This window comes from Nyctereutes procyonoides, unplaced genomic scaffold, assembly GCF_905146905.1.
Source record: "Nyctereutes procyonoides isolate TBG_1078 unplaced genomic scaffold, NYPRO_anot_genome, whole genome shotgun sequence".
NCBI lineage: Eukaryota > Metazoa > Chordata > Mammalia > Carnivora > Canidae > Nyctereutes > Nyctereutes procyonoides.
In genome coordinates, this window is record NW_026575026.1 from 5,198,248 (window position 1) to 5,217,695 (window position 19,448).

The 19,448-nt window shown below is 33.9% G+C and overlaps 1 protein-coding gene across 1 annotated transcript in view; it reads right to left on the reverse strand.

Annotated features, from left to right (window-relative positions):
* Positions 1-19,448, reverse strand: part of TMEM232 (transmembrane protein 232) — a gene marked incomplete at its 5' end in the record, with an annotated part of 204,195 nt that overhangs the window by 146,548 nt on the left and 38,199 nt on the right. The window contains 2 exons of the mRNA XM_055315253.1: positions 13,497-13,749; positions 14,800-14,923. Coding sequence (XP_055171228.1) covers positions 13,497-13,749; positions 14,800-14,923 — 377 coding nt within the window. The remainder of the gene's footprint in view (positions 1-13,496; positions 13,750-14,799; positions 14,924-19,448) is intronic.

Genomic DNA, 19,448 nt, shown 5'->3' on the forward strand with positions numbered 1-19,448 from the left:
CATTTTGTCTAGTTCTGTGTCTTCTCTGTGTTAGGAAAGCCTGTTATGTTTCCTGCTCCTGATTAATGGCTTTATGGAGAAGAGGTCATACACTGTCCAGGGTCTGGTGCTTCAGGAGGTGTCTCTGGTGTGTGCTGTGTGTACTCTGCTGCTCTGTTTTGGTCAGTCCTTTGCATAGTTTCTCCTTGCCTGCAGTGGGGAGCATTTGGACCTCAGCCAGAGTGTGGTGAGTTTTAACTAGCTGTGCCCTGGTCTGCTTGTTAAAAGAGACTTCATGCTGTTTCCACTTAGTAAGAAGAGATTTAAATTTTATAATATTGATCTCTCCTTGGGTTCTTAGAATGAACAGTATAAATATAGTATATTATTCCTTTAACACACTGCTGGATTTGGCCTGTTAGCATTTTACTTAAGATTTGTACATGTGCATGCATTCATAAGAGAGAGTGGTCTATTTTTAATACTTTCATTGCCAAGTTTAGGAATTGGGAGAGAACACATTTTGATTTATCGAAATTATTCCCAAAATTTTTCCTAAATTATAATATTATGAGTTTAATTTGCCCAGCACATTCTAATCATACATGAAACGCTAGATATGTACGTGCATGCAGGTATATAAAGATAACACTGGCCTGTGACAACAAGTCAAGAGCTCTTCCAAATTATAATTGAAAATAAAAGTTGTATAAAAAGTAAAAAAAAAAAAAACCTCAGTATATTCTTCTGTATTAATATACTTTTTATTACTTTTCCCTAAAAGCTAGTTGTGAGGATACCCAGAATAAATCATTTTGTAATGACAAGATTTGGAACTAGCAACCACACTAATGCATTCAAGAGGAAAAGATGTATTCATTATCATTCAAAAATAATTTAATAATAACTTTAATTATTCTTCAACTCTACTTACAATTGTTTTTGCTAACTGTGATTATCCTCAACACATTGAATGGTTTTTCTCAGTTACCTAAGAGGCTGGCAGATACTAAATTTAATTCAATAGACATAAACTGGATAGAATGTTTACTGGATGTAAATGTTAATATTAATATGCAGGGTGGTTATGAGTTGCTAGTATTTAAGTTACTTCAACCTACGAGGCAGATTTAGATTTTATAAGAGGCAAAACACATATAATCTTGAAGCCCTCTTTTTCAAAAACCATAAAAACTTTTTATTTTTGCCAATTCTAAAAAAGACATTTTTCTATGAAGAGATATTCTTACTGTCCTTCGTAGGATATTAGAAGAGTCCCATGTGGTGAAAAGCCCTGAAAATTAAATGTCATTAGTTTCTCTGCAAATAAACCTGTGCTCATCAGGAAATTGAAGACTTTTGTGCAGATAAATTGATGACATTTTTGAAGTAGCAATCCATAATATCACAACAAGCCCTGCCTCCAAAGAACTAATAGAAGTCCAATGTTCAAGATAGGAGTAGAATGTATTTACTTAGCAAGTCTAGATATTCTGATGTCCAAATGAATTTTCCTAACATGCAAGTTTTGTCAAGTTCTACCAAAAAGGTCCAATATTTAAAGAGAAATATAGATTCATCCTGAAACCCAATGCATTTAGTATTGTATATATCAAACTTAGGTTCCAGGATGAAGGATCCATTTCTTTTTTCTTTTTTCCCCAAGGATCCATTTCTGATCAGCTCATTTCCATAATGGCTTCTTAACTTTTCATGTTTATTTAGCATGAAACTTCCCCCACCAGCATCTTCTTCCTTTCAACAAATTCAGATTTAAACAAAATAGACCCTTCAAGCTACAGTTTGAGCCCACTTTCCATAACCACATCATAGCCATGTTTATCCAAAGTTGTTTTTAAGTGACTTTGATGCTCCATGAGTCATTAATATAGAATGATACACATAATGCACATTCACATTGTAATGAGCAAACAAATGGACAACTCTTCTCTTGTGAATTGAACAGAACTTATGCTAAACATTTTTGGAAAAAAAATGAGAATAAATAGAGTACTTATACATGCAATGTATAAAGATGATATTTAATGACCATTTTGAATTGGAAATATCATCTCATCAAATCTCAGTACAGCATCCGTTTCCTTTCCTTCATCCATTCATGTATTTGACACTTGTTTATTGAGAGGTTACTCTGAACAAGGCAATGCATTAGGTAATATAGGGTGGAGCAATAAAAGCTAAAACATATTCCCTGACCAAGAGAGAACAAAATTTGGTAAAATAAGCCTTGTACAGATTGTAAGTTACTTCACAATGTCCATTCTCCCTTTCTTCCTTTTAGTAATATGAAACACTACTTTAGGCTTGGCTGATTGATACTTAAAAAACAAAACAAATTCTACTTAGATGTGGCCATATGATTACATTTAAGCCAATGGATTTACAGCAATAATGCTATGTGGTACTTTCTATTAAGAAGATTCAGCAGAATATTCTTTCCTTCTGCACCTTCAGAATAGCAAAAGAAAATGGATCTGCCTCCCTGAGAACCTCTTAAGCCCCCAAAACCAACTTTAGACTGCCTATTTCTGGGTATATTTTATGTGGGAGAGAAATGAATTTTCATTTTGTTTAATCTAATGTACTTTTTTTACTACATGTAGCCAAACTCTACTCCTAATTAACAAAGAGATATAAAACAATTATTAAAAGCGCAAGCTACAATTTGGTTAAGTCCATCGCATAGACACAAAACAAGTTCAGAGAAATCTGAGGTGGCATTTAAGCAAGGAGTTGAGGTATTACGGAAGATTAAAGGTTTCATGTTAAAGCTTGTAAAAGTTAGTAAATTGGCTTTTCTGTTCCACATGTTTATCTCATATGTTCACAGCAGGTAGCACATAGAAATATGAGGGGCAGAGAGAAAAAATATCTTAAAATCCTTATTCAGTTGGACTGGGTTATCCATTTGTTCCTTAAGAACAACTGGTTATCTATTTATTCTCTGTAGTTCCATACAAATAAAAACCAAACAGGTACATTTTATGTTTTCAGCATCATGGCATCAACCAAATATTCTGCTTTTTTTTTCTTTTTTTTCTTTTTTGTCTCAGAAGGTTGACAGAATTGATAATTTTTTCAGGGTAGGGTTTAATTAATTTTCAGTGAGTGATATTTGGCTGCATTAAGTGGCACATGCCACCTATATGAACAAGCTGACAGATTATTTCAGCTGCATAGGGCTTTCAGAGAAATTGTGAGGTGATATCTTTTTTGAAAATTTTATTTGATTTAAAAGGACAACAGAAAGAAATAAAGAATGATATACCAAGCAAGGTGAGTTATAGACCTACAAGTACATCCAAAAGAAGGCACGGCATGTAGATTTTATAGATTGATGATTTCTGAATTCTTCTTCATTTTTTAAAATAAAACTGTGTTTTCTAAAAGATACAGACTAAACCTAGAGATAGCATACCTGAGAATAGACCAACAATAAATCTCCAAATACACATCCTACATTGGGCAGTAAGAAGTAATAGAATCTGTCCTGGAATAGCTAAAAGAGGATTATTGCAAAAAGTTTTTTAAATCACTTTTGTAATCTTGTAACTAAAATTACAATAGAGCCAGTGGATGAAGAAAATGCAGTGTGTATCCACAACAGAATACTGCTAAGCCCTAAAAATGAAGCTGATTTGGTCATATGCAGCACCACGGATGAACCTTGAAGACATCATGCTGAGAGAAATAGGACAGTCACAGAAAGACAGATGCTGCACGGCCTCACCCATATGAGGTAGCTAACGTAGTCATATTCATAAAATCAAAGAGTGTAATCAGAGTGTGGTTTCCAGAAAATGAAGGAGAGGAGAAAGTTGAGTCACCAACCAATGAACCAAAGTTTCAATCAAGTAAGATGAATAAGCTTTAGAAATCTATTGCACAACACTGTACCCACTGTGTTGTATTATACGCTTAGGCTTTTAAAAAGGTAGATTTCATGTAATGTGCTCCTCCCACAATAAAATAATTTTTTAAAAAAAGAAAATGACAAATAGATACATTTGGTTAACTTCCACAATTATATATATTATTATATAAAATAATAAATTATATAAAATAATAATATATATAAAATTTATAAATAATATATGATATATATATATATATATATATATATATATATATATATATAACACTCAGGGATACTATACTTCTAGATTTGCCAACACAAAGAATTGTGAATTATGAGGATTGCTTGAATTCTATCACTAACATGAATGTGGATTTGTAAAGGAGTTAAATATTCCCCATGTATACTAAACACAATCTCGTTACTGAATATTTTTCTGAATAACCTTCACCAAGATAAAAGGTATACTGAAGATTTAATAGGGTCCCATTAAATGTTTAAATTGGTTCTAAGATTCCAATTGACTTGCATTTGCTTTTTAAAAAGGAGTTATTGCTCTGTGCTAATGTTTTTTTCCTAAGATAAAATAAATGAAAATGTAACATACATTATTTTACAACTGTGGTGTATATTTCATTCACTAAATCATTGCAGAACCAGGTTAAGAAAGTAATTCTCAACAAAAGAAAGAAAAAGGAAGAATGTCCTATTTACTTTTCTCATTCAGAGACCACAATGAACGAAAAAATACTTAGGTCTCATGTGTCTTCACGTCATAATGCGGGATCAAATTATTACCAATTCAAAGATTAACAACATTACAGCCTTCCAGCAATCTTAGGAAGCTAATTATAAACCACACTGAATATATGTTTTTCATGTATTAGGAGAAGTTAGCACAGGAGCTTGGCACTAAGAGACGGGACATGACGGCAAAGTACAGAGGTGGAGAGAGAGAACCAATGCAATTGTCATCGAATATTTGAAGGGCTTGCATATGGGAAACAGAAGAAGTTTTTCTTTTCTTAATGTCTCTAGAAGAGAAAACTTAAAACAAAGTTAGAAAAATAGATTTCATTTTAATATAAGGAAGAATCTTTCATAGTGTTTAAAAGTAGAATGACCTGATTAGGAGAGAGGGAGTTTCATACCCCTGTTGGCTTTTAAGCAGAATGTGACTGTGGACTATTTGCCAGTGGGTCTAAGAGGGATTTGTGCATTGGATGAAGACAATATGATCAACAAGATTTTTACTATTCTATGATATAACTGATTCTATCACTATCTACACATTTCCTGTACAAGGCACACAAAATCAGCCGCTGGAGCTTGCTCACAGAAAATCCCATTTTCAGGAGCTAATTTCATAACACAGATTCCAGATAATCAAGACTTGCTTAAAAGCCCATCATTCTAACATTCTGAAAAACAATGTAGGAGCATAGAAGATGGCATTTCAAATATGGTGTACAACACAAACTATGTTTCCCTCTTTGTAAAGCTATATATAAATGCTCTCTGATTGGATGCGTAAAGGTCTGCAAGAACAAGTAAGAAAGGTATTTTCCTCTAGGATTAGAACAGCATTTTACCAGCTTGCTTAACAGCTAAATTTATAGGCTAGGTCTTTTCTAGGCTTAATAACACAGATTCCTACACTCCACTTTTAGGATTTTTGAACCAAAATTCTAGAACAAGGCCCAAGAATTTACATTACAAATAAGGACTGCATGTGATACAAAGTCTATGAAAATGCTTTTACAAACAGTGCTATAGGATAATGACGGTCAGAATTTCTCAAAGTCATCTTTTTTGCATTCTTCAAAATGCAAATAGGTAATTTTTTTTTATTTTCATTCAGTAGGTCAACTAATCTAGTTAGTTCAGCATAGGGAGATAGTTGGTATAGACTCTGACGCCAGCTGCCTAGGTTGTCTCAGATGTACTGTTTACTAACTATATTTTCCTGGACAAATAAACTCCTAGTACATCAGTTTTCTTGTCTTTGAAAGAGGATAATATCAGTATCTAGGCATACTCTTGTTGTAATGGTTAATGAATTAGCCTAGACTAGTGCCTGAGATATAGTAAGAACTCAATAAATGTTAACTATTATCATCCTTTATGACCCATCAAGGAAAATGTTTCTCAAAATTGGAATTTCAAGAGATGAAGAAAAAATTCTGTGCATTTAAATACATTTTTATCATCTTCCCTCATGTTTTTCTTTTTTTTTTTTTTTAAGATTTTATTTTTTATTCATGGGAGACACAGAGAGAGGCAGAGACACACAGGCAGAGGGAGAAGCAGGCTCCCTGTGGGGAGCCCAATGTGGGACTCAATTCCAGGACTCTGGGATCACACCCTGAGCCGAAGGCAGACTCTCAACTGCTGAGCCACTCTGGCTTCCCCCCCGTCATGTTTTTCCAGCTCAAAATTGTCTCATCTAGAGACTATGCTACCACTGTATCTCACACCTGAAACTAATATAACAGTATGTTAACTAATTGGAATTAAAAATTTATAAATAAGTAGAAAGAGAGTTAAGTAAATAAACAAATGAAAATAATGGGTGCCCGGGTGGCTCAGCACTTGACCATCTGCCTTCAGCTCAGGGTGTGACCCCAAGGTCCCGGGATCAAGTCCTGCATCGGGCTCCCCGCAGGGAGCCTGCTTCTCCCTCTGCCTGTGTCTCTGCTTCTCTCTGTGTCTCCCATGAATAAATAAATAAAATACTTTTAAGAAGTTAAAATAAGTAAAAAATAGAGACCATGCTACAAAACTTTTTGTTTTGGCATTTGAGTACATGCAGACCTTCCTATACCACAATACCCATGGGGAGGCATATTAGTCTTCTTGGGCTGCATTAACAAAATACCATGGACTAAGAGTCTTAAACATAAGAAATTTATGTATTTTCTCACAGTTCTGGAGGCTAGGATTTCCAAGATCAAGTTGCCAGTGGATTCTATTTATGGTGTGGGCTCTTTTCCTGACTTTTAGATGGCTGCTGTCTCACTGTGTCCTCACATAGGAGACAGTGAGTTCTCTAGTGTCTTTTCATATAAGGACACTACTAATTCAGACATGTCAAGCCCTACCATCATTACCTCATCTCCAAATACAGTTACATGGAAGGTTATAGTTTTAACAAATGAATTTTGGGGGACACAATTAAGTCCATAGTAGCAAATGTTAAATACAAAATTGGTATTTATAAGCATACATAGAAATTTCTGTTCAATCAAAAAACACTAAAAGGCAGCACTTTAGTGATTGGCCAGAGACCTCACTCTAGAATTAATAGATGTCTGACTCTGTGAAAAGCTTGTTTGACACAAAATCTCAAAGTGAAAACGGAACATGCTGAGTAGTCATCCATTTTTCTAGATTCTTTAAGTTCTGCTCCCATATCAGATCAAATCACCAGGAAATTATCTTCACGAAAATTATTACTTTAGCTTTCCATAACACTGCCATCACAAAAGTATGATTTTAAGTGTTTTTTCATATTAAAGCCTTTATATAAAAATAGTCCATAAGAACACTATTTGACTCATTCATAAAAAGACTATTTATATATTATATATACCATTTAGAAAACATTGTTCACTATCATTTATATCTTTATATATAAATAAAATAGGATCCCCAGGATATAAGGTGTACATAGTAATAAGTGTTAGGAAAAAAAAAAATCCTTCCTCACTGACATTTTCTCATTATAACAACATTAACAACCACATTAACAACCATAACATCTATTAACATTTATTAGACCTTTACTATGCATGAGGTGCTATGCCAGGTGTTTATATGCTTCCATAGCTTTTTCTCACAAAAAGTCCTATGATTTGAATGGCAGTCTTTTAATAATTATCAGGTAAAGAAATAAGTCAGGAAAATTAAATAATTTGACCTAGGATTCCAAGATATAAGTTGTAGAATTGAAATACAAATCTGTGTGACTTCAGACTGGTTCTCTCACTCTAAACTAAAAATTCACTTACTTGAAGGATAAAATTATGAGAAAAAAATCATTTTCAATTAAATACAGCAACAGCTCCAAGTTCTTTAAATCATCTTCCAAAAAGACAAACTTATCTTCCCCCATAATCATGTTGACAACACCCGCACAGATGATACTACTTTTGGAGCTCTTTTCCATGATCTTGTAAAACTGGTGATCATTATCAATGATCATGCATACAGGGCAACCAAGACAAAATCATTTTCCCCATGTGGAAAAATCAGTCAGGGATGCTACAAGAATCAAGTTATAATGAATCACATCAACAGTTTTTAAAACCTATTATTTGACAGTTAAAATATTCGACTAGGCATTTGTACAGTCATGTTAAGTAATGTTTTTCCATGGTAATGACTGATACAGGAAAGCCAAAAATCCAGTATGAACAGGAAGAGGAGACTAAAAATTTATGTCCAGAGGTTATACGTTCTTTGATTCTGACAAAGATGGAGAAAATTTTCTCATTCTTGACAACATGTCTTTAACAAAATAGTCATCAGATAATCAACGTACTTCAAACATTTCCCACAAGAAACCACAAAAATGCTGTAAGTATTGAGGGCTTCAAATTATTCAGAATCATTAATGAGACAAATCTTACTTATACTATCTTTGGCTTGTACAATAAGTTTGATGTCATAGACTTTTGATTGTAGGGGAGGCAATTTTGATACATGTATCCTCTTTATTGCAGATCAAATCTTTAAATATATTGCACAACCAGAAACATCTATTTGTCCACTTGGATTGAGAAAATATTGACAAAATACTGGTTATTTATCTCATTGCTGACTTTAAGTATAAGCATAAAAAGGACAATGAAAACAAAAGAACCATCCATTGCATCAGCATCATTTGTGAATATACAAAGGTCAACTCCAGCCAGAATTCAGTTTGTTAGAGCTCTCTACTGCTCTATTATAATACCAGTTAAAGAACAAAATAATGATACCATGTGATCTGTAGGAAACACTCTGTGATCTATAAATTGTTGGTTGGTACAATGAGATTCAGAAACTCCTATAAGATTTAATCAATTACCAGAAATTAAACAAAAGTATCAACCTGAATGAAATATCATTTATGAATCCAGATGGCTATCTCACCTATGGTCACATATGAAAATATTCAGAATTTGCTGTTTTTTAGATGCTCTGCTTTTTCTTTGGTACTGATTTCACATCAAGCAGAAAAAAGTATGCTCATTCAGATTTATAAAGATGAGAAAACAATGACCAAGGATGAATATATGTTTGACAAGTTCAAGCTCACAGATAGATTTCTATAATGTGTGCATTGCTTGGAAGGAAGAAAACTCACATAAATGTCAGTGAAATTCTCAATAGGTCTGCTGTTGACAGAGAAACAATTATAGGGAAAGAGAATAACATTTGAGCTAGGACAATTTGGGGTGTGTTGTCTAGGAAGCCGAACAATATAAACCTATAGGTGATAAGCAGAAAGACAAAAATCTCTTCCAAGAACTCACCCAAATTCTGTATCTGTACCATTAAAATAAATTATTCAGGAGAAGATGAGAAAATTCAAAGAAGATCAGCAATTAGCATTGAATGCAATGAAATCATCAACTAGATAGAGAAAAAAAAATCAGACTGCTAAGGAGGAAAAAAATTTTGAGTATCCACAAAAAAACACAACCCGTCATCATGAGATTATGCCAGTGGTCAGGGGTCATGGCCAGGAGGAAGCCAAGAGGCTGATGGGAATAGATATCCTCCCCATGGAGAAATGTCTACTGGACTCATCACTGAAGAGAACAGTTAAAGAAAACAGAAATAAATAATTCTACACAGCTAGACAAAAAAAATTGAAAACCTAAAATTTGTAGACAAATCTGTTCAGTGGCAGTTTTAAAATCATATATTGAGGAAGATTTCTGGTCATTTTGAATCCTTAACAGTGTGAACAGCAAAAGAGGTGAATGCCTTTTCACTTTATCAATACTATAAAAATGGAAGAAATATATATACTGATTTGTATACTAAAGACTAAGAATCTATTCAAAATTAACAATCTTAAAAAAATTGAAACAAAAAATAATCTTCCTATAAAGTGGGAAAAGGAAGGACAAGCACAAGCAAATTACACTCAGAAATGACAGGTTCCAAGTTATTGTATAAACCAAAAGTGTATTAAAAGTTATTTCAAAATATCAAGCAAGTTTTTAAAAAACTGAGATTAGTATCTCCTAAGTTCTTACTATTTAAAGTTATATTTACACATAATTTATGCCAAACCAGTGATTTAAGGTTCTGCAGTCAAATGCTCTACCACTGAGCTATATCCCCTGAATTACGTTCTGAAGAAAGAAACTATATGCTGCCTCCTTCCATACTTTTAAAATCTTACAATTATATTTGAAATTTGGTGATTTAATTACATAATGAATCCACTATCATTAACTACCCATATAGTTAACTATTATGTGCTAGATACTGCTATGTTCTAGATGCTGGATTAATACAAATATATTTCAGACATGATTCAGTATCAATTGTCTCATAATTTAACAGAAGTTAGAGTCATCTACACAATATACTATAATAATATATAGATTGCAATAATATTCATAAAGAAAAGGTATAGTAATCCTAAAAGGAAACTTTTGAATTAATATTGTCCCTATAGTACTCTTTTATTTTTATTTTTTTAAAGATTTTATTTACTTATTTATGAGAAACACAGAGAGAGGCAGAGACACAGGCAGAGGGAGAAGCAGACTCCCTGAGGGGAGCTTGATGCAGGATTAGAGCCTAAGACCCTGGGATCACAACCTGAGCCAAAGGCAGACACTCAACCATTGAGCCACCCAGTTGTCCCAATATATAGTACTCTTTTAAAAATAGAAGTATTTTATCCTAATAGTTGCCTTAAATAATATCAAAATGACCTTTAATCTTGAGACATATGACAGGTATACTTTGATGGAGTATAAAATGTCAGATGTGAAGAATGTACTACAATATTTGAGTAATTGAAGAGAAATCCTCTGAATGGGAAGAGAACAAGACAAACAGTAGATGCCTAGAGAAAATAGAGAAGATTGATAGAGAAGTCCTTATGGGGAAAAGAATAAAAAAAAACTTTATATATATTTCCTAAATTTTCCTACGGTTATCTTTGTTTTCCAGGAATATAATGTGAATCATAAACAAACTGAATCTACTTTATATTTAAGTTGTTTTAATATTGTCAATTAAAAATTTCCATGTTATGGAATATTCTTTCTACATTTGTAAAAAGTCCTAATAAATTTAAAATTGTTGCCCACTTCAAAATGATAACTTTCTGTGAAAGGCTTATTGCTATAACATAATAAAAGCCACATATGAAAAGCCCACAATGAATATCATATTCAATGGTTTCCCCCTGAGAGCTTTCCTCCTGAAGTCAGGAACAAGACAAGGATGTCCAGTCTCAGCACTTTTATTCTGCATCGTACTGGAAGTCTCAGGCACAGCAATCAGACAACAAGAAGAAATAAAAGGCATCCCAAATGGTAAGGAAGAAGTAAAACTTTCACTATTTACAGATGACATGATACTGTATATAGAAAACCCTAAAAACTACATCAAAAAACTATTAGAACTGGTAAATGAATTCAGTAGTCTTAGGATACAAAAATCCTATGAGGATTTCCTGTGAGGAATTCTGTTGTATTTCAATACATTAATAATGAAGCAGAAAGAGAGAAATTAAGAAAATGATCCTATTTATAATTGCACCAAAACTGATAAGATACTTAGGAACAAAGCTAAGCAAAGAGATGAAAGACCTGTACTCTGAAAACTATAAAACACTGATGAAACAAATTGAGGAAGACACAAAGAAATGGAAAGACATTCCATGCCCATGGGCTGGAAAAACAAATATTGTTAAAATGTCTATACTACCCAAAGCAATCTACACATTTAACGCAATCCCTGTCAAAATACCAGCAGCATTTTTCACAGAACTAGAACAACAACAACAAAAAATCCTAAAATTTATATAGAACCACTAAAGACCTCAAGTAGCTAAAACCATCTTGAAAAAGCAAAGCAAAGCTGGAGGCATCACGTTTCCAGACTTCAAGTTATTTTACAAAGCTGTAATAATCACAAACACTATGGTACTGGCACAAAAATAGACACATAGATCAATGGAACAGAAAACCAGAAATAAGTCCACAACTAATCTTCAACAAAGCAGGAAAGAATATCCAATGGAAAAAAGTCTCTTCAACAAATGGTGTTGGGAAAACTGGGCAGCTCCATGCAGGAGAATGAAACTGGACCACTTCCTTACACCATACATAAAAATGAATTCAAAATTGATAAAAGACCTAAAGAAGACCTACACCCATAAAAATCCAAAAAGAAAACAAAGGCAGTACTGTCTCTGACATTGGCCATGGCAATATTTTTCTAGATATGTCTCCTGACCAAGGGGAAATAAAAGCAAAAGTAAACTATTGGGACTATATATATATATCTTTTGCACAGCAAAGAAAATAATGAACAAAACCAAAAGGCCATCTACAAAATGGGAGAAGGTATTTGCAAATGACATATCTGATAAAGAGCTAGTATCCAAAATATATAAAGAATTTATACAACTCAACACCCAAAAAACCAAATAATCCAATGAAAAAAGTGGGCAGATGACATGAACAGACATGTCTCCAAAGAAGACATCCAGATGGCCAACAGATACATGAAAAGATGCTCAACATCACCCATCATCAGGGAAATGCAAATCAAAACCCCAATGAGATATCACCTCACATCTGTTGGGATGGCTAAAATCAACAACACAGGAAACAACAGGTGTTGGTGAGAAAAACGAACCTTTGTGCACCATTGGTGGGAATGCAAACTGATGTAGTCAGTGTGGAAGACAGTATGGAGGTTCCTCAAAAAGTTAAAAATAAAACTACCCCACAATCCAGCAATTGCACTGGGTACTTACCCCCAAAATACAAAAACATTAATTCAAGTGGACACATGCACCCATGTGTTTCTAGCAGCATTATTTACAATAGCTAAACTATGGAAGCAGCCCAAGTGTCCATCAATAGATGAACTTTCCTATTCAAAGATGATGCAGTAAATATACACAATGAAATATTATTCAGCCACAAAAAGAATGAAATCTTGCCATTTGCAATAACATGGATGGAACTAGAGAGTATAATGCTAACCGAAATAAGTCTGAGAAAGACAAATACCAGGTGATTTCATTCATATGTAGAATTTAAGAAACAAAAAAAATGAAAAATGAGCAAAGGAAACAGAGAGAGAGAGAGAAACCACAAAACAGACTCTTAGCTAAAGTGAACAAACTGATGGTAACCAGAGGGGAGATGGGTAGGGGGATGGGTTAAGTAAGTGGTGGGACTTAGGAGGACACTTGTGATAAGTGCTGGGTGATGTATGGCATTGTTGAGTCACTATATTATATACCTGAAACTAATACAACATTGTATGTTAAAAAATAAATAAAAGTAAATAAAAACAAAAGATAAAATATAATAAAAGGCTTATTGCCATATGTAGACAGAGATATTTAAGAAATATTTCTCAACAAGTTGAGAAATAATTTACTTACAATTATCTGACATTCTTGAAGAGAAATATTCCAAAAGACCTAAAATACTTGTTTCCTTCAATTCTGGTGGTTCTTCTGATTTATCAATGTGCAAAATATTTTTTTGTGAACTTTTACAGACACAGAAACCAATAAAAGCAGTTTTTCGCAAATTAGAAGTGGTCGCATACAAGCAGATTTCTGCAAGAATTGTCGTATATATGTAGACTACATTCCAGGCCCAGGAAAAATTATCTACCTTGCAGCTTTCTTCCTAAAAGGAGAAAATAGTTATTAGATAATCAAAGTACATTCTGTCATAATTAAAACTGTATATTGTATTTGTGATAATAAATACCTTCAAATTCTATAGAGTTGTTAAAGGACCATAATCAATGAATATTTCTAAAATGTACTCATTAAAAAACAGATTTTCTGGGGGTAGATTGCATAAAATCTAGCTCAAAGGATAAAAAATACAAATAGCTAAAAGGAGTATAAAGCATAACTTTTCAATTTCCTTAGTAATCAATAGAATAAAAATTAATCCAGTGAGATACCAAAATGGTATTATATTATATAATATTATTATATTATTATAATATAAATAATATAATTATTATTATAATTATTATATTACAAAATAATCTTTTTTATATAAAATTCAATTGTGTGTGGCACTGAATATATTTTTCATAGGAAAGCAAGACAGTTATATCTTCTGCATAGAAATCTGGAGATCTATCTACAAATATTAAAAGAAAGTTCATAGTCTATTATTTAATAGACTACGCAATTTAATTTTATGCATCTATTCTGAATTAACAGTCATAAACACAGATAAAAATTTTATGTTTGAGAATACCAGTTCAACATTATTTGCAATTAACTATGAATAATTAGAAACAAACTCAATGTTCAACAATGAAGAAACGGTTAAATTATCTCATGTACACCAAAATATAAATTTTAATAATATATAATTATAATGAAAAATGTTTTCATGATATGTTTTAAATTATAGGGAGCTAAACCATATATGACTCTATGATCTCAAGTTTTTAAATAAAATTCAAAGTCCCTCTCACGTATGTGTGTGTGTGTCTATTATCTACCTTCATATCTCTACATCTCTATCTAACATCTATATATCTATTCATACTGGGATATACAGCAAATGTGCATTTACTTTTATATTTAATTAAAATTTTTATTACAAGGTTATTCTCACTATAAGCCTTGATATGACATACAGTTTAAGTAGTGGCAAAAATAAAATTTCTCTTCAAGTCTTTTAAAACACCTAAATTAATGATATAGTTACCTGATTTTGAACAGACATAATGCTTAAAAGAAAATCTCTCATTAGTTCCATTAAAGCTTTCAAGCAGGCCATGTTTAATTTGGCAGCCTCCCCAAGAACCAAAAAAGCCAGTATTGAATCCAACCTAGGAATTTGTGAATAAGACAACAAAGATCTTAATTAAAATAATAATAAATAATTTTTAATGAAAAAGATGGCCAGAGTTAATGAATATCTCAGATTACCAGATACATTTACTTTTAATAAAGACCAGTATTGGTCGACACTGGTTGTGATTTAAGTCTACAAGAAAGAGCCACAGTTTGACAAGATACTTGCATTCAGATACGTGTTCTGTCAAAACTTGGAGAACAATAAATACTACAAAAGATCACATTTCTTCATAGACCGTGTATAACAAGCAATCAAGGGCTCTGGTTCTACAGTGTTCCCCAATGCACCTAAGAGGTGAATTTCAAGAGTGTTTTCCTTTAAAAAAAAAACAACAACAAATTGTAAAATTGTCTTCCTAAACACTCCAAAAGTTCAGATTCATTTTATAAAAAGTGTAATTTCTCAAAACCCATATTTCAGTTTGAAAAGAAGACTGTCAAGATTTATCACTCAGAATATTGTATAACTGGGAAATCACACAAGAATTTATTAGTCATAAATGTACATATATTTGATAGTTTCAGGAAATTACACATTTAGAGTTATTTTGACCCAAGTGAAAGAGATACAGTTTGAAAGAGACTTGGTAAGAATGCAAATGTAAAATTGCCTCTACCTACAATTGCATATTGCCTTGATTTATAAGCCATTGATAAAGAGTTAGCATATTTTACAACTATATTTGAATTTCACAACTGTGATATTTCAGGTCAGTAAGTCAAGTTCATTATCATTTTCAAAAGGAACCGCCTCTAATCCTGGGGAAAAAAGACAATTCTTTATATTTGAATAGAGCTTTAAAGATCTCAATGTGCATTCACATGAATTATCTCACTCATTGAACCAATTTTTTTGACATATTCAAGACCTCTTTGAAATCTTTTTTTTTTTTTTTTAAATATTAGAAAACTGAGATGTAAACAGATCTGGGAGATTTATCCAGGTTCCTGTTTTAAACGAGGTTAATGATAACTAAAGCCTTCTCTCACCGATGGGGATTTCCTGTACTCCTTTTTCCAAGCCATTATTTACGTACATAGAAACTGAACCTATCGTGGTGATCATTTCACAATATACACAAACATCAAATCATTATGTTGTACACCTGAAACGAACACAATGTTTTATGTTAATTTCACCTCAAAAAAAAAATTTAACCTTAATCTGACAATGCTGCCTATTGCCTACCTAATATTGTCTGCTCCTTCCTCTCTCAAACCTCAGTTTTGTTCAAGATGGCAAAATGCTCGGTTAACATTGCTCCTCAAAATGGAAATACTCTGTATCTTGATTGTGATTACACATGTGTATGCATTTGTCAAAAGTCATAGATCTGTATACATAAAATATATGAATTTTATTATATGTAAATTACATCTTAATCGATTTGACTTAAAAAATGAATCCCCACATTCATTTTTGAAGCTTGGAATAGCCACAACTGTAGATTTAGTCAATGAGAGATACAAACGGAAGCCTATTATGAAAGGCTTCTGGGTAAACTATCATTTTTCTGATAAAGAAAAAGATTAAATTTAGATAACAGGTGATTTTTTTTCCCCCTTTGCTCATCCTTTCCCTGCCCCTTGGAAAACATACATGGTGCCAGATGGTAGACCAGATGTCTTGCAACAATGCTGGTGCATGTCCAACACTACCAGTGGAAGAAAAGGAAGCTAGAAGGAGCTTGGGTCTTGATTTTCTTAAGAATCTGCATATCAGTAGTGCACTGCTTGTTATGTGCAGTAATTAAAGCCCTACCTGGTAATGCAGTTGTAGTTAGGTTACTGTTTCGTGCAGAACTGAATCCTGACTGATAGATTCGACATGATGCTTACCAGCATGATCTTGGAGTCAAAAATTACAGATGGAACCGTAGCTCTGCCACTGATTAGGTATAGGACCTAGGGCAATTTGCGTAGTCTACCTCAGTCTTGATCTAGTCATCTCTAAGTAAATACAGCAAAACCTACTTCTCAGAGACGATTATAAGATTTAAATAAAATACTCTATGTGAAATGGCTAGGTTCAAAACGTTGACCTGAATCGAATTGCAGAAAGACTGTTCCTTCAAAGTCAAAGGCTATGAGTTTGGTAACCTTTCTCTGTGAATTCCAAGAGTGACTGAGGTCCAGACACCCTCCAAGGTGAACAGCCGGTGAGTCATTCCCTGAGTACTCCTCACCCCACTTCACAAGAAGGTCAAGCAAAGGAGAGGATAGCCTCGGAGTTTACAAAAATTCCTTGACCCTGAATATACCTCACTGTCCTACGATTTTTGGTTCTTTTGTTCTCTTTTAAGTCAAGAAAATATTAATTAATGTAGGGCAGGCACTCACACTAAAATAAGGATGAGAAAAGATCCATGAGTGTCAGCCACCTATAGTAGAAAAGTGTTTCAACACAAACACACTATTTTCAGTCAATGCTATTGAATGCAAAGTTTTCTGTAAGTGTAAATACCTTTGCCAAAAATAGCATAGAAACACCGATACTTACAAATTGGAGTTGGTTAAAATTCAAAACTTAAAATCAATGCACATAGAATTCAATGTTGATGAGGTTTAGGAATTTTGCACTAGCTTCTCTGTGAACTCACTGCAGTGCACCAAGTCTCAATTATTAGTAGACTGACCTGGTTTGACAGTGCTGTGAATTAAATATGTATAAAGTAATTAAAAATATGATAAATTCATATTTATGATAGATAAATATTATAAAATTTCCCCTAATTTTATAAATAAAGAAACTAAGGCAGAGGTTTACTGGCTCACCCAAAATAGCATAGTTAATTTATTCATTCTACCTTTAATTTTTTTCTCACTTTTAAAACTAATATGACTCACTGCACACTGGTAAATACCTCAGCTAGCCTTACTCCAGTCCAGTGTTCCTTCTGCACTAATATGAGCCAGCTAAAATATTTCAAATAAACAAATATGTAGATAGATCGGCTAAAATACAGTAACAGGAGGCTTTATAAAAAGCTACCAACCTATCTATCTGTCCACACACACCCTTATAAAAAGGTTAGGAGCATCAGCATTGAAGGCATTTTCCTAGGTTCTCTTTACTCCTCTCTATCGCTTCTTCAATGACCAAATTCCAGTTTTGAAAGATGGAATGAAAATGTCTCCAAGTCACAATCCTTACAAGGGTTCTCTCAACCTTTCAGTAGATACCTCGGAAAACACTGAGAATGTCAAAAATCCACATAACCCTAAAAACGAGAGAGATGTCACTAAGAGCAGCACCTCCTAGGGAATTTCCAGAAGAATTTCCAGAATGGAAAATGGGAATTTCCAGAATGGAGCTGGATTAAGAACAGCAACAAGGAGCACACACGGGCCGCCACAGCAGCCTGGTCTGCCCCAAGGAAGGTTAAAAGGAAAAAAAGAGATCCCTACCATCTACGGGGTTTTTCCCAGATCCAGAAGAGGAGAGCCAGTCCCTTACTTTGGGGGGCTGGTTTTTTAAGGAGCCAGAGAATTGTTTCTGTGCTTCATCCTTGTCTCTCTCATCTGGCAACTTCCAGATGACGAAAAGGGTAGAAAACCAGGTGGTGGCAATGTGTGTGCAGGAGGTGGGAGCAGGGGAACACTGTGATGGGAACTCTGCAGGGCACCTTCTCCTCGAAAGCAAAATACCAAAATGTAGGAAGAATGCGGGAAGGTCCCTGAGGACCTGCGTGTTGAGTGTTGCTGCATTTAGCAACTCTGTGATGGAGGCTGCGAATACAAACCTCTTGCTTTAAAATACCAAGTTTTTACAGATTTCTCCTAGATAATGAGTTAAGTAAAATAGGAAATGGGGGATAGTAAAGCAAGGGCGAAGGGGACTAGCAGTCTGAATGCTCAGGGAGGATGATCCTGGCTCTGAAAATGAGCCTTTACAGGCACCAGAAGACATTTTTTATTTTTAGAAGACTCTTAAGCACCTTTCCATAAAGCCAAGGAAGGGGAAAAGACCATCAAGAGCCTTGATCCCGACATGAAAGGAAGTGTGGTCAGAAACCAAGAGATTGCGAAGAGATTAAAGTTAAAACATAGAATTCAAATGCACGAGGAGGAAGTTACTGCAAAAGTTGCCTGGAAGGGAGCCCTCTGCCCTCCCCCTGCTGGAGTGCTCTGGCTCTCTCTCTCTCTCTCTCTCTCTCTCTCAATAAATAAATAAAATCTTTTTTTTTTTTTTTTTTTTTTTTTTTTAAAGAAACAACCAAGGAAACATAGAACCAAGGGGGGAAAAATCTGTAGTACTATCAAAAAAAAAAAAAAGCACTTTAAAGATTTTAAAGTTCTGAAGAAAATGGAAAAAAGAAAACCTTTCCAATGAATGATGAGAAGCCAAAAATTAAATATAAACTTTAGCGCGGGCGTATACGGCTGGTCCACTGCGGGGTAATGTATGATCCCAGCAGGCAGAGGAGCTGCCCACTGAGCACGTGCGCGATGGGCATTTGGTGGGGGAGGCCTCCGGGACCCACAGGGCCCAGGGGG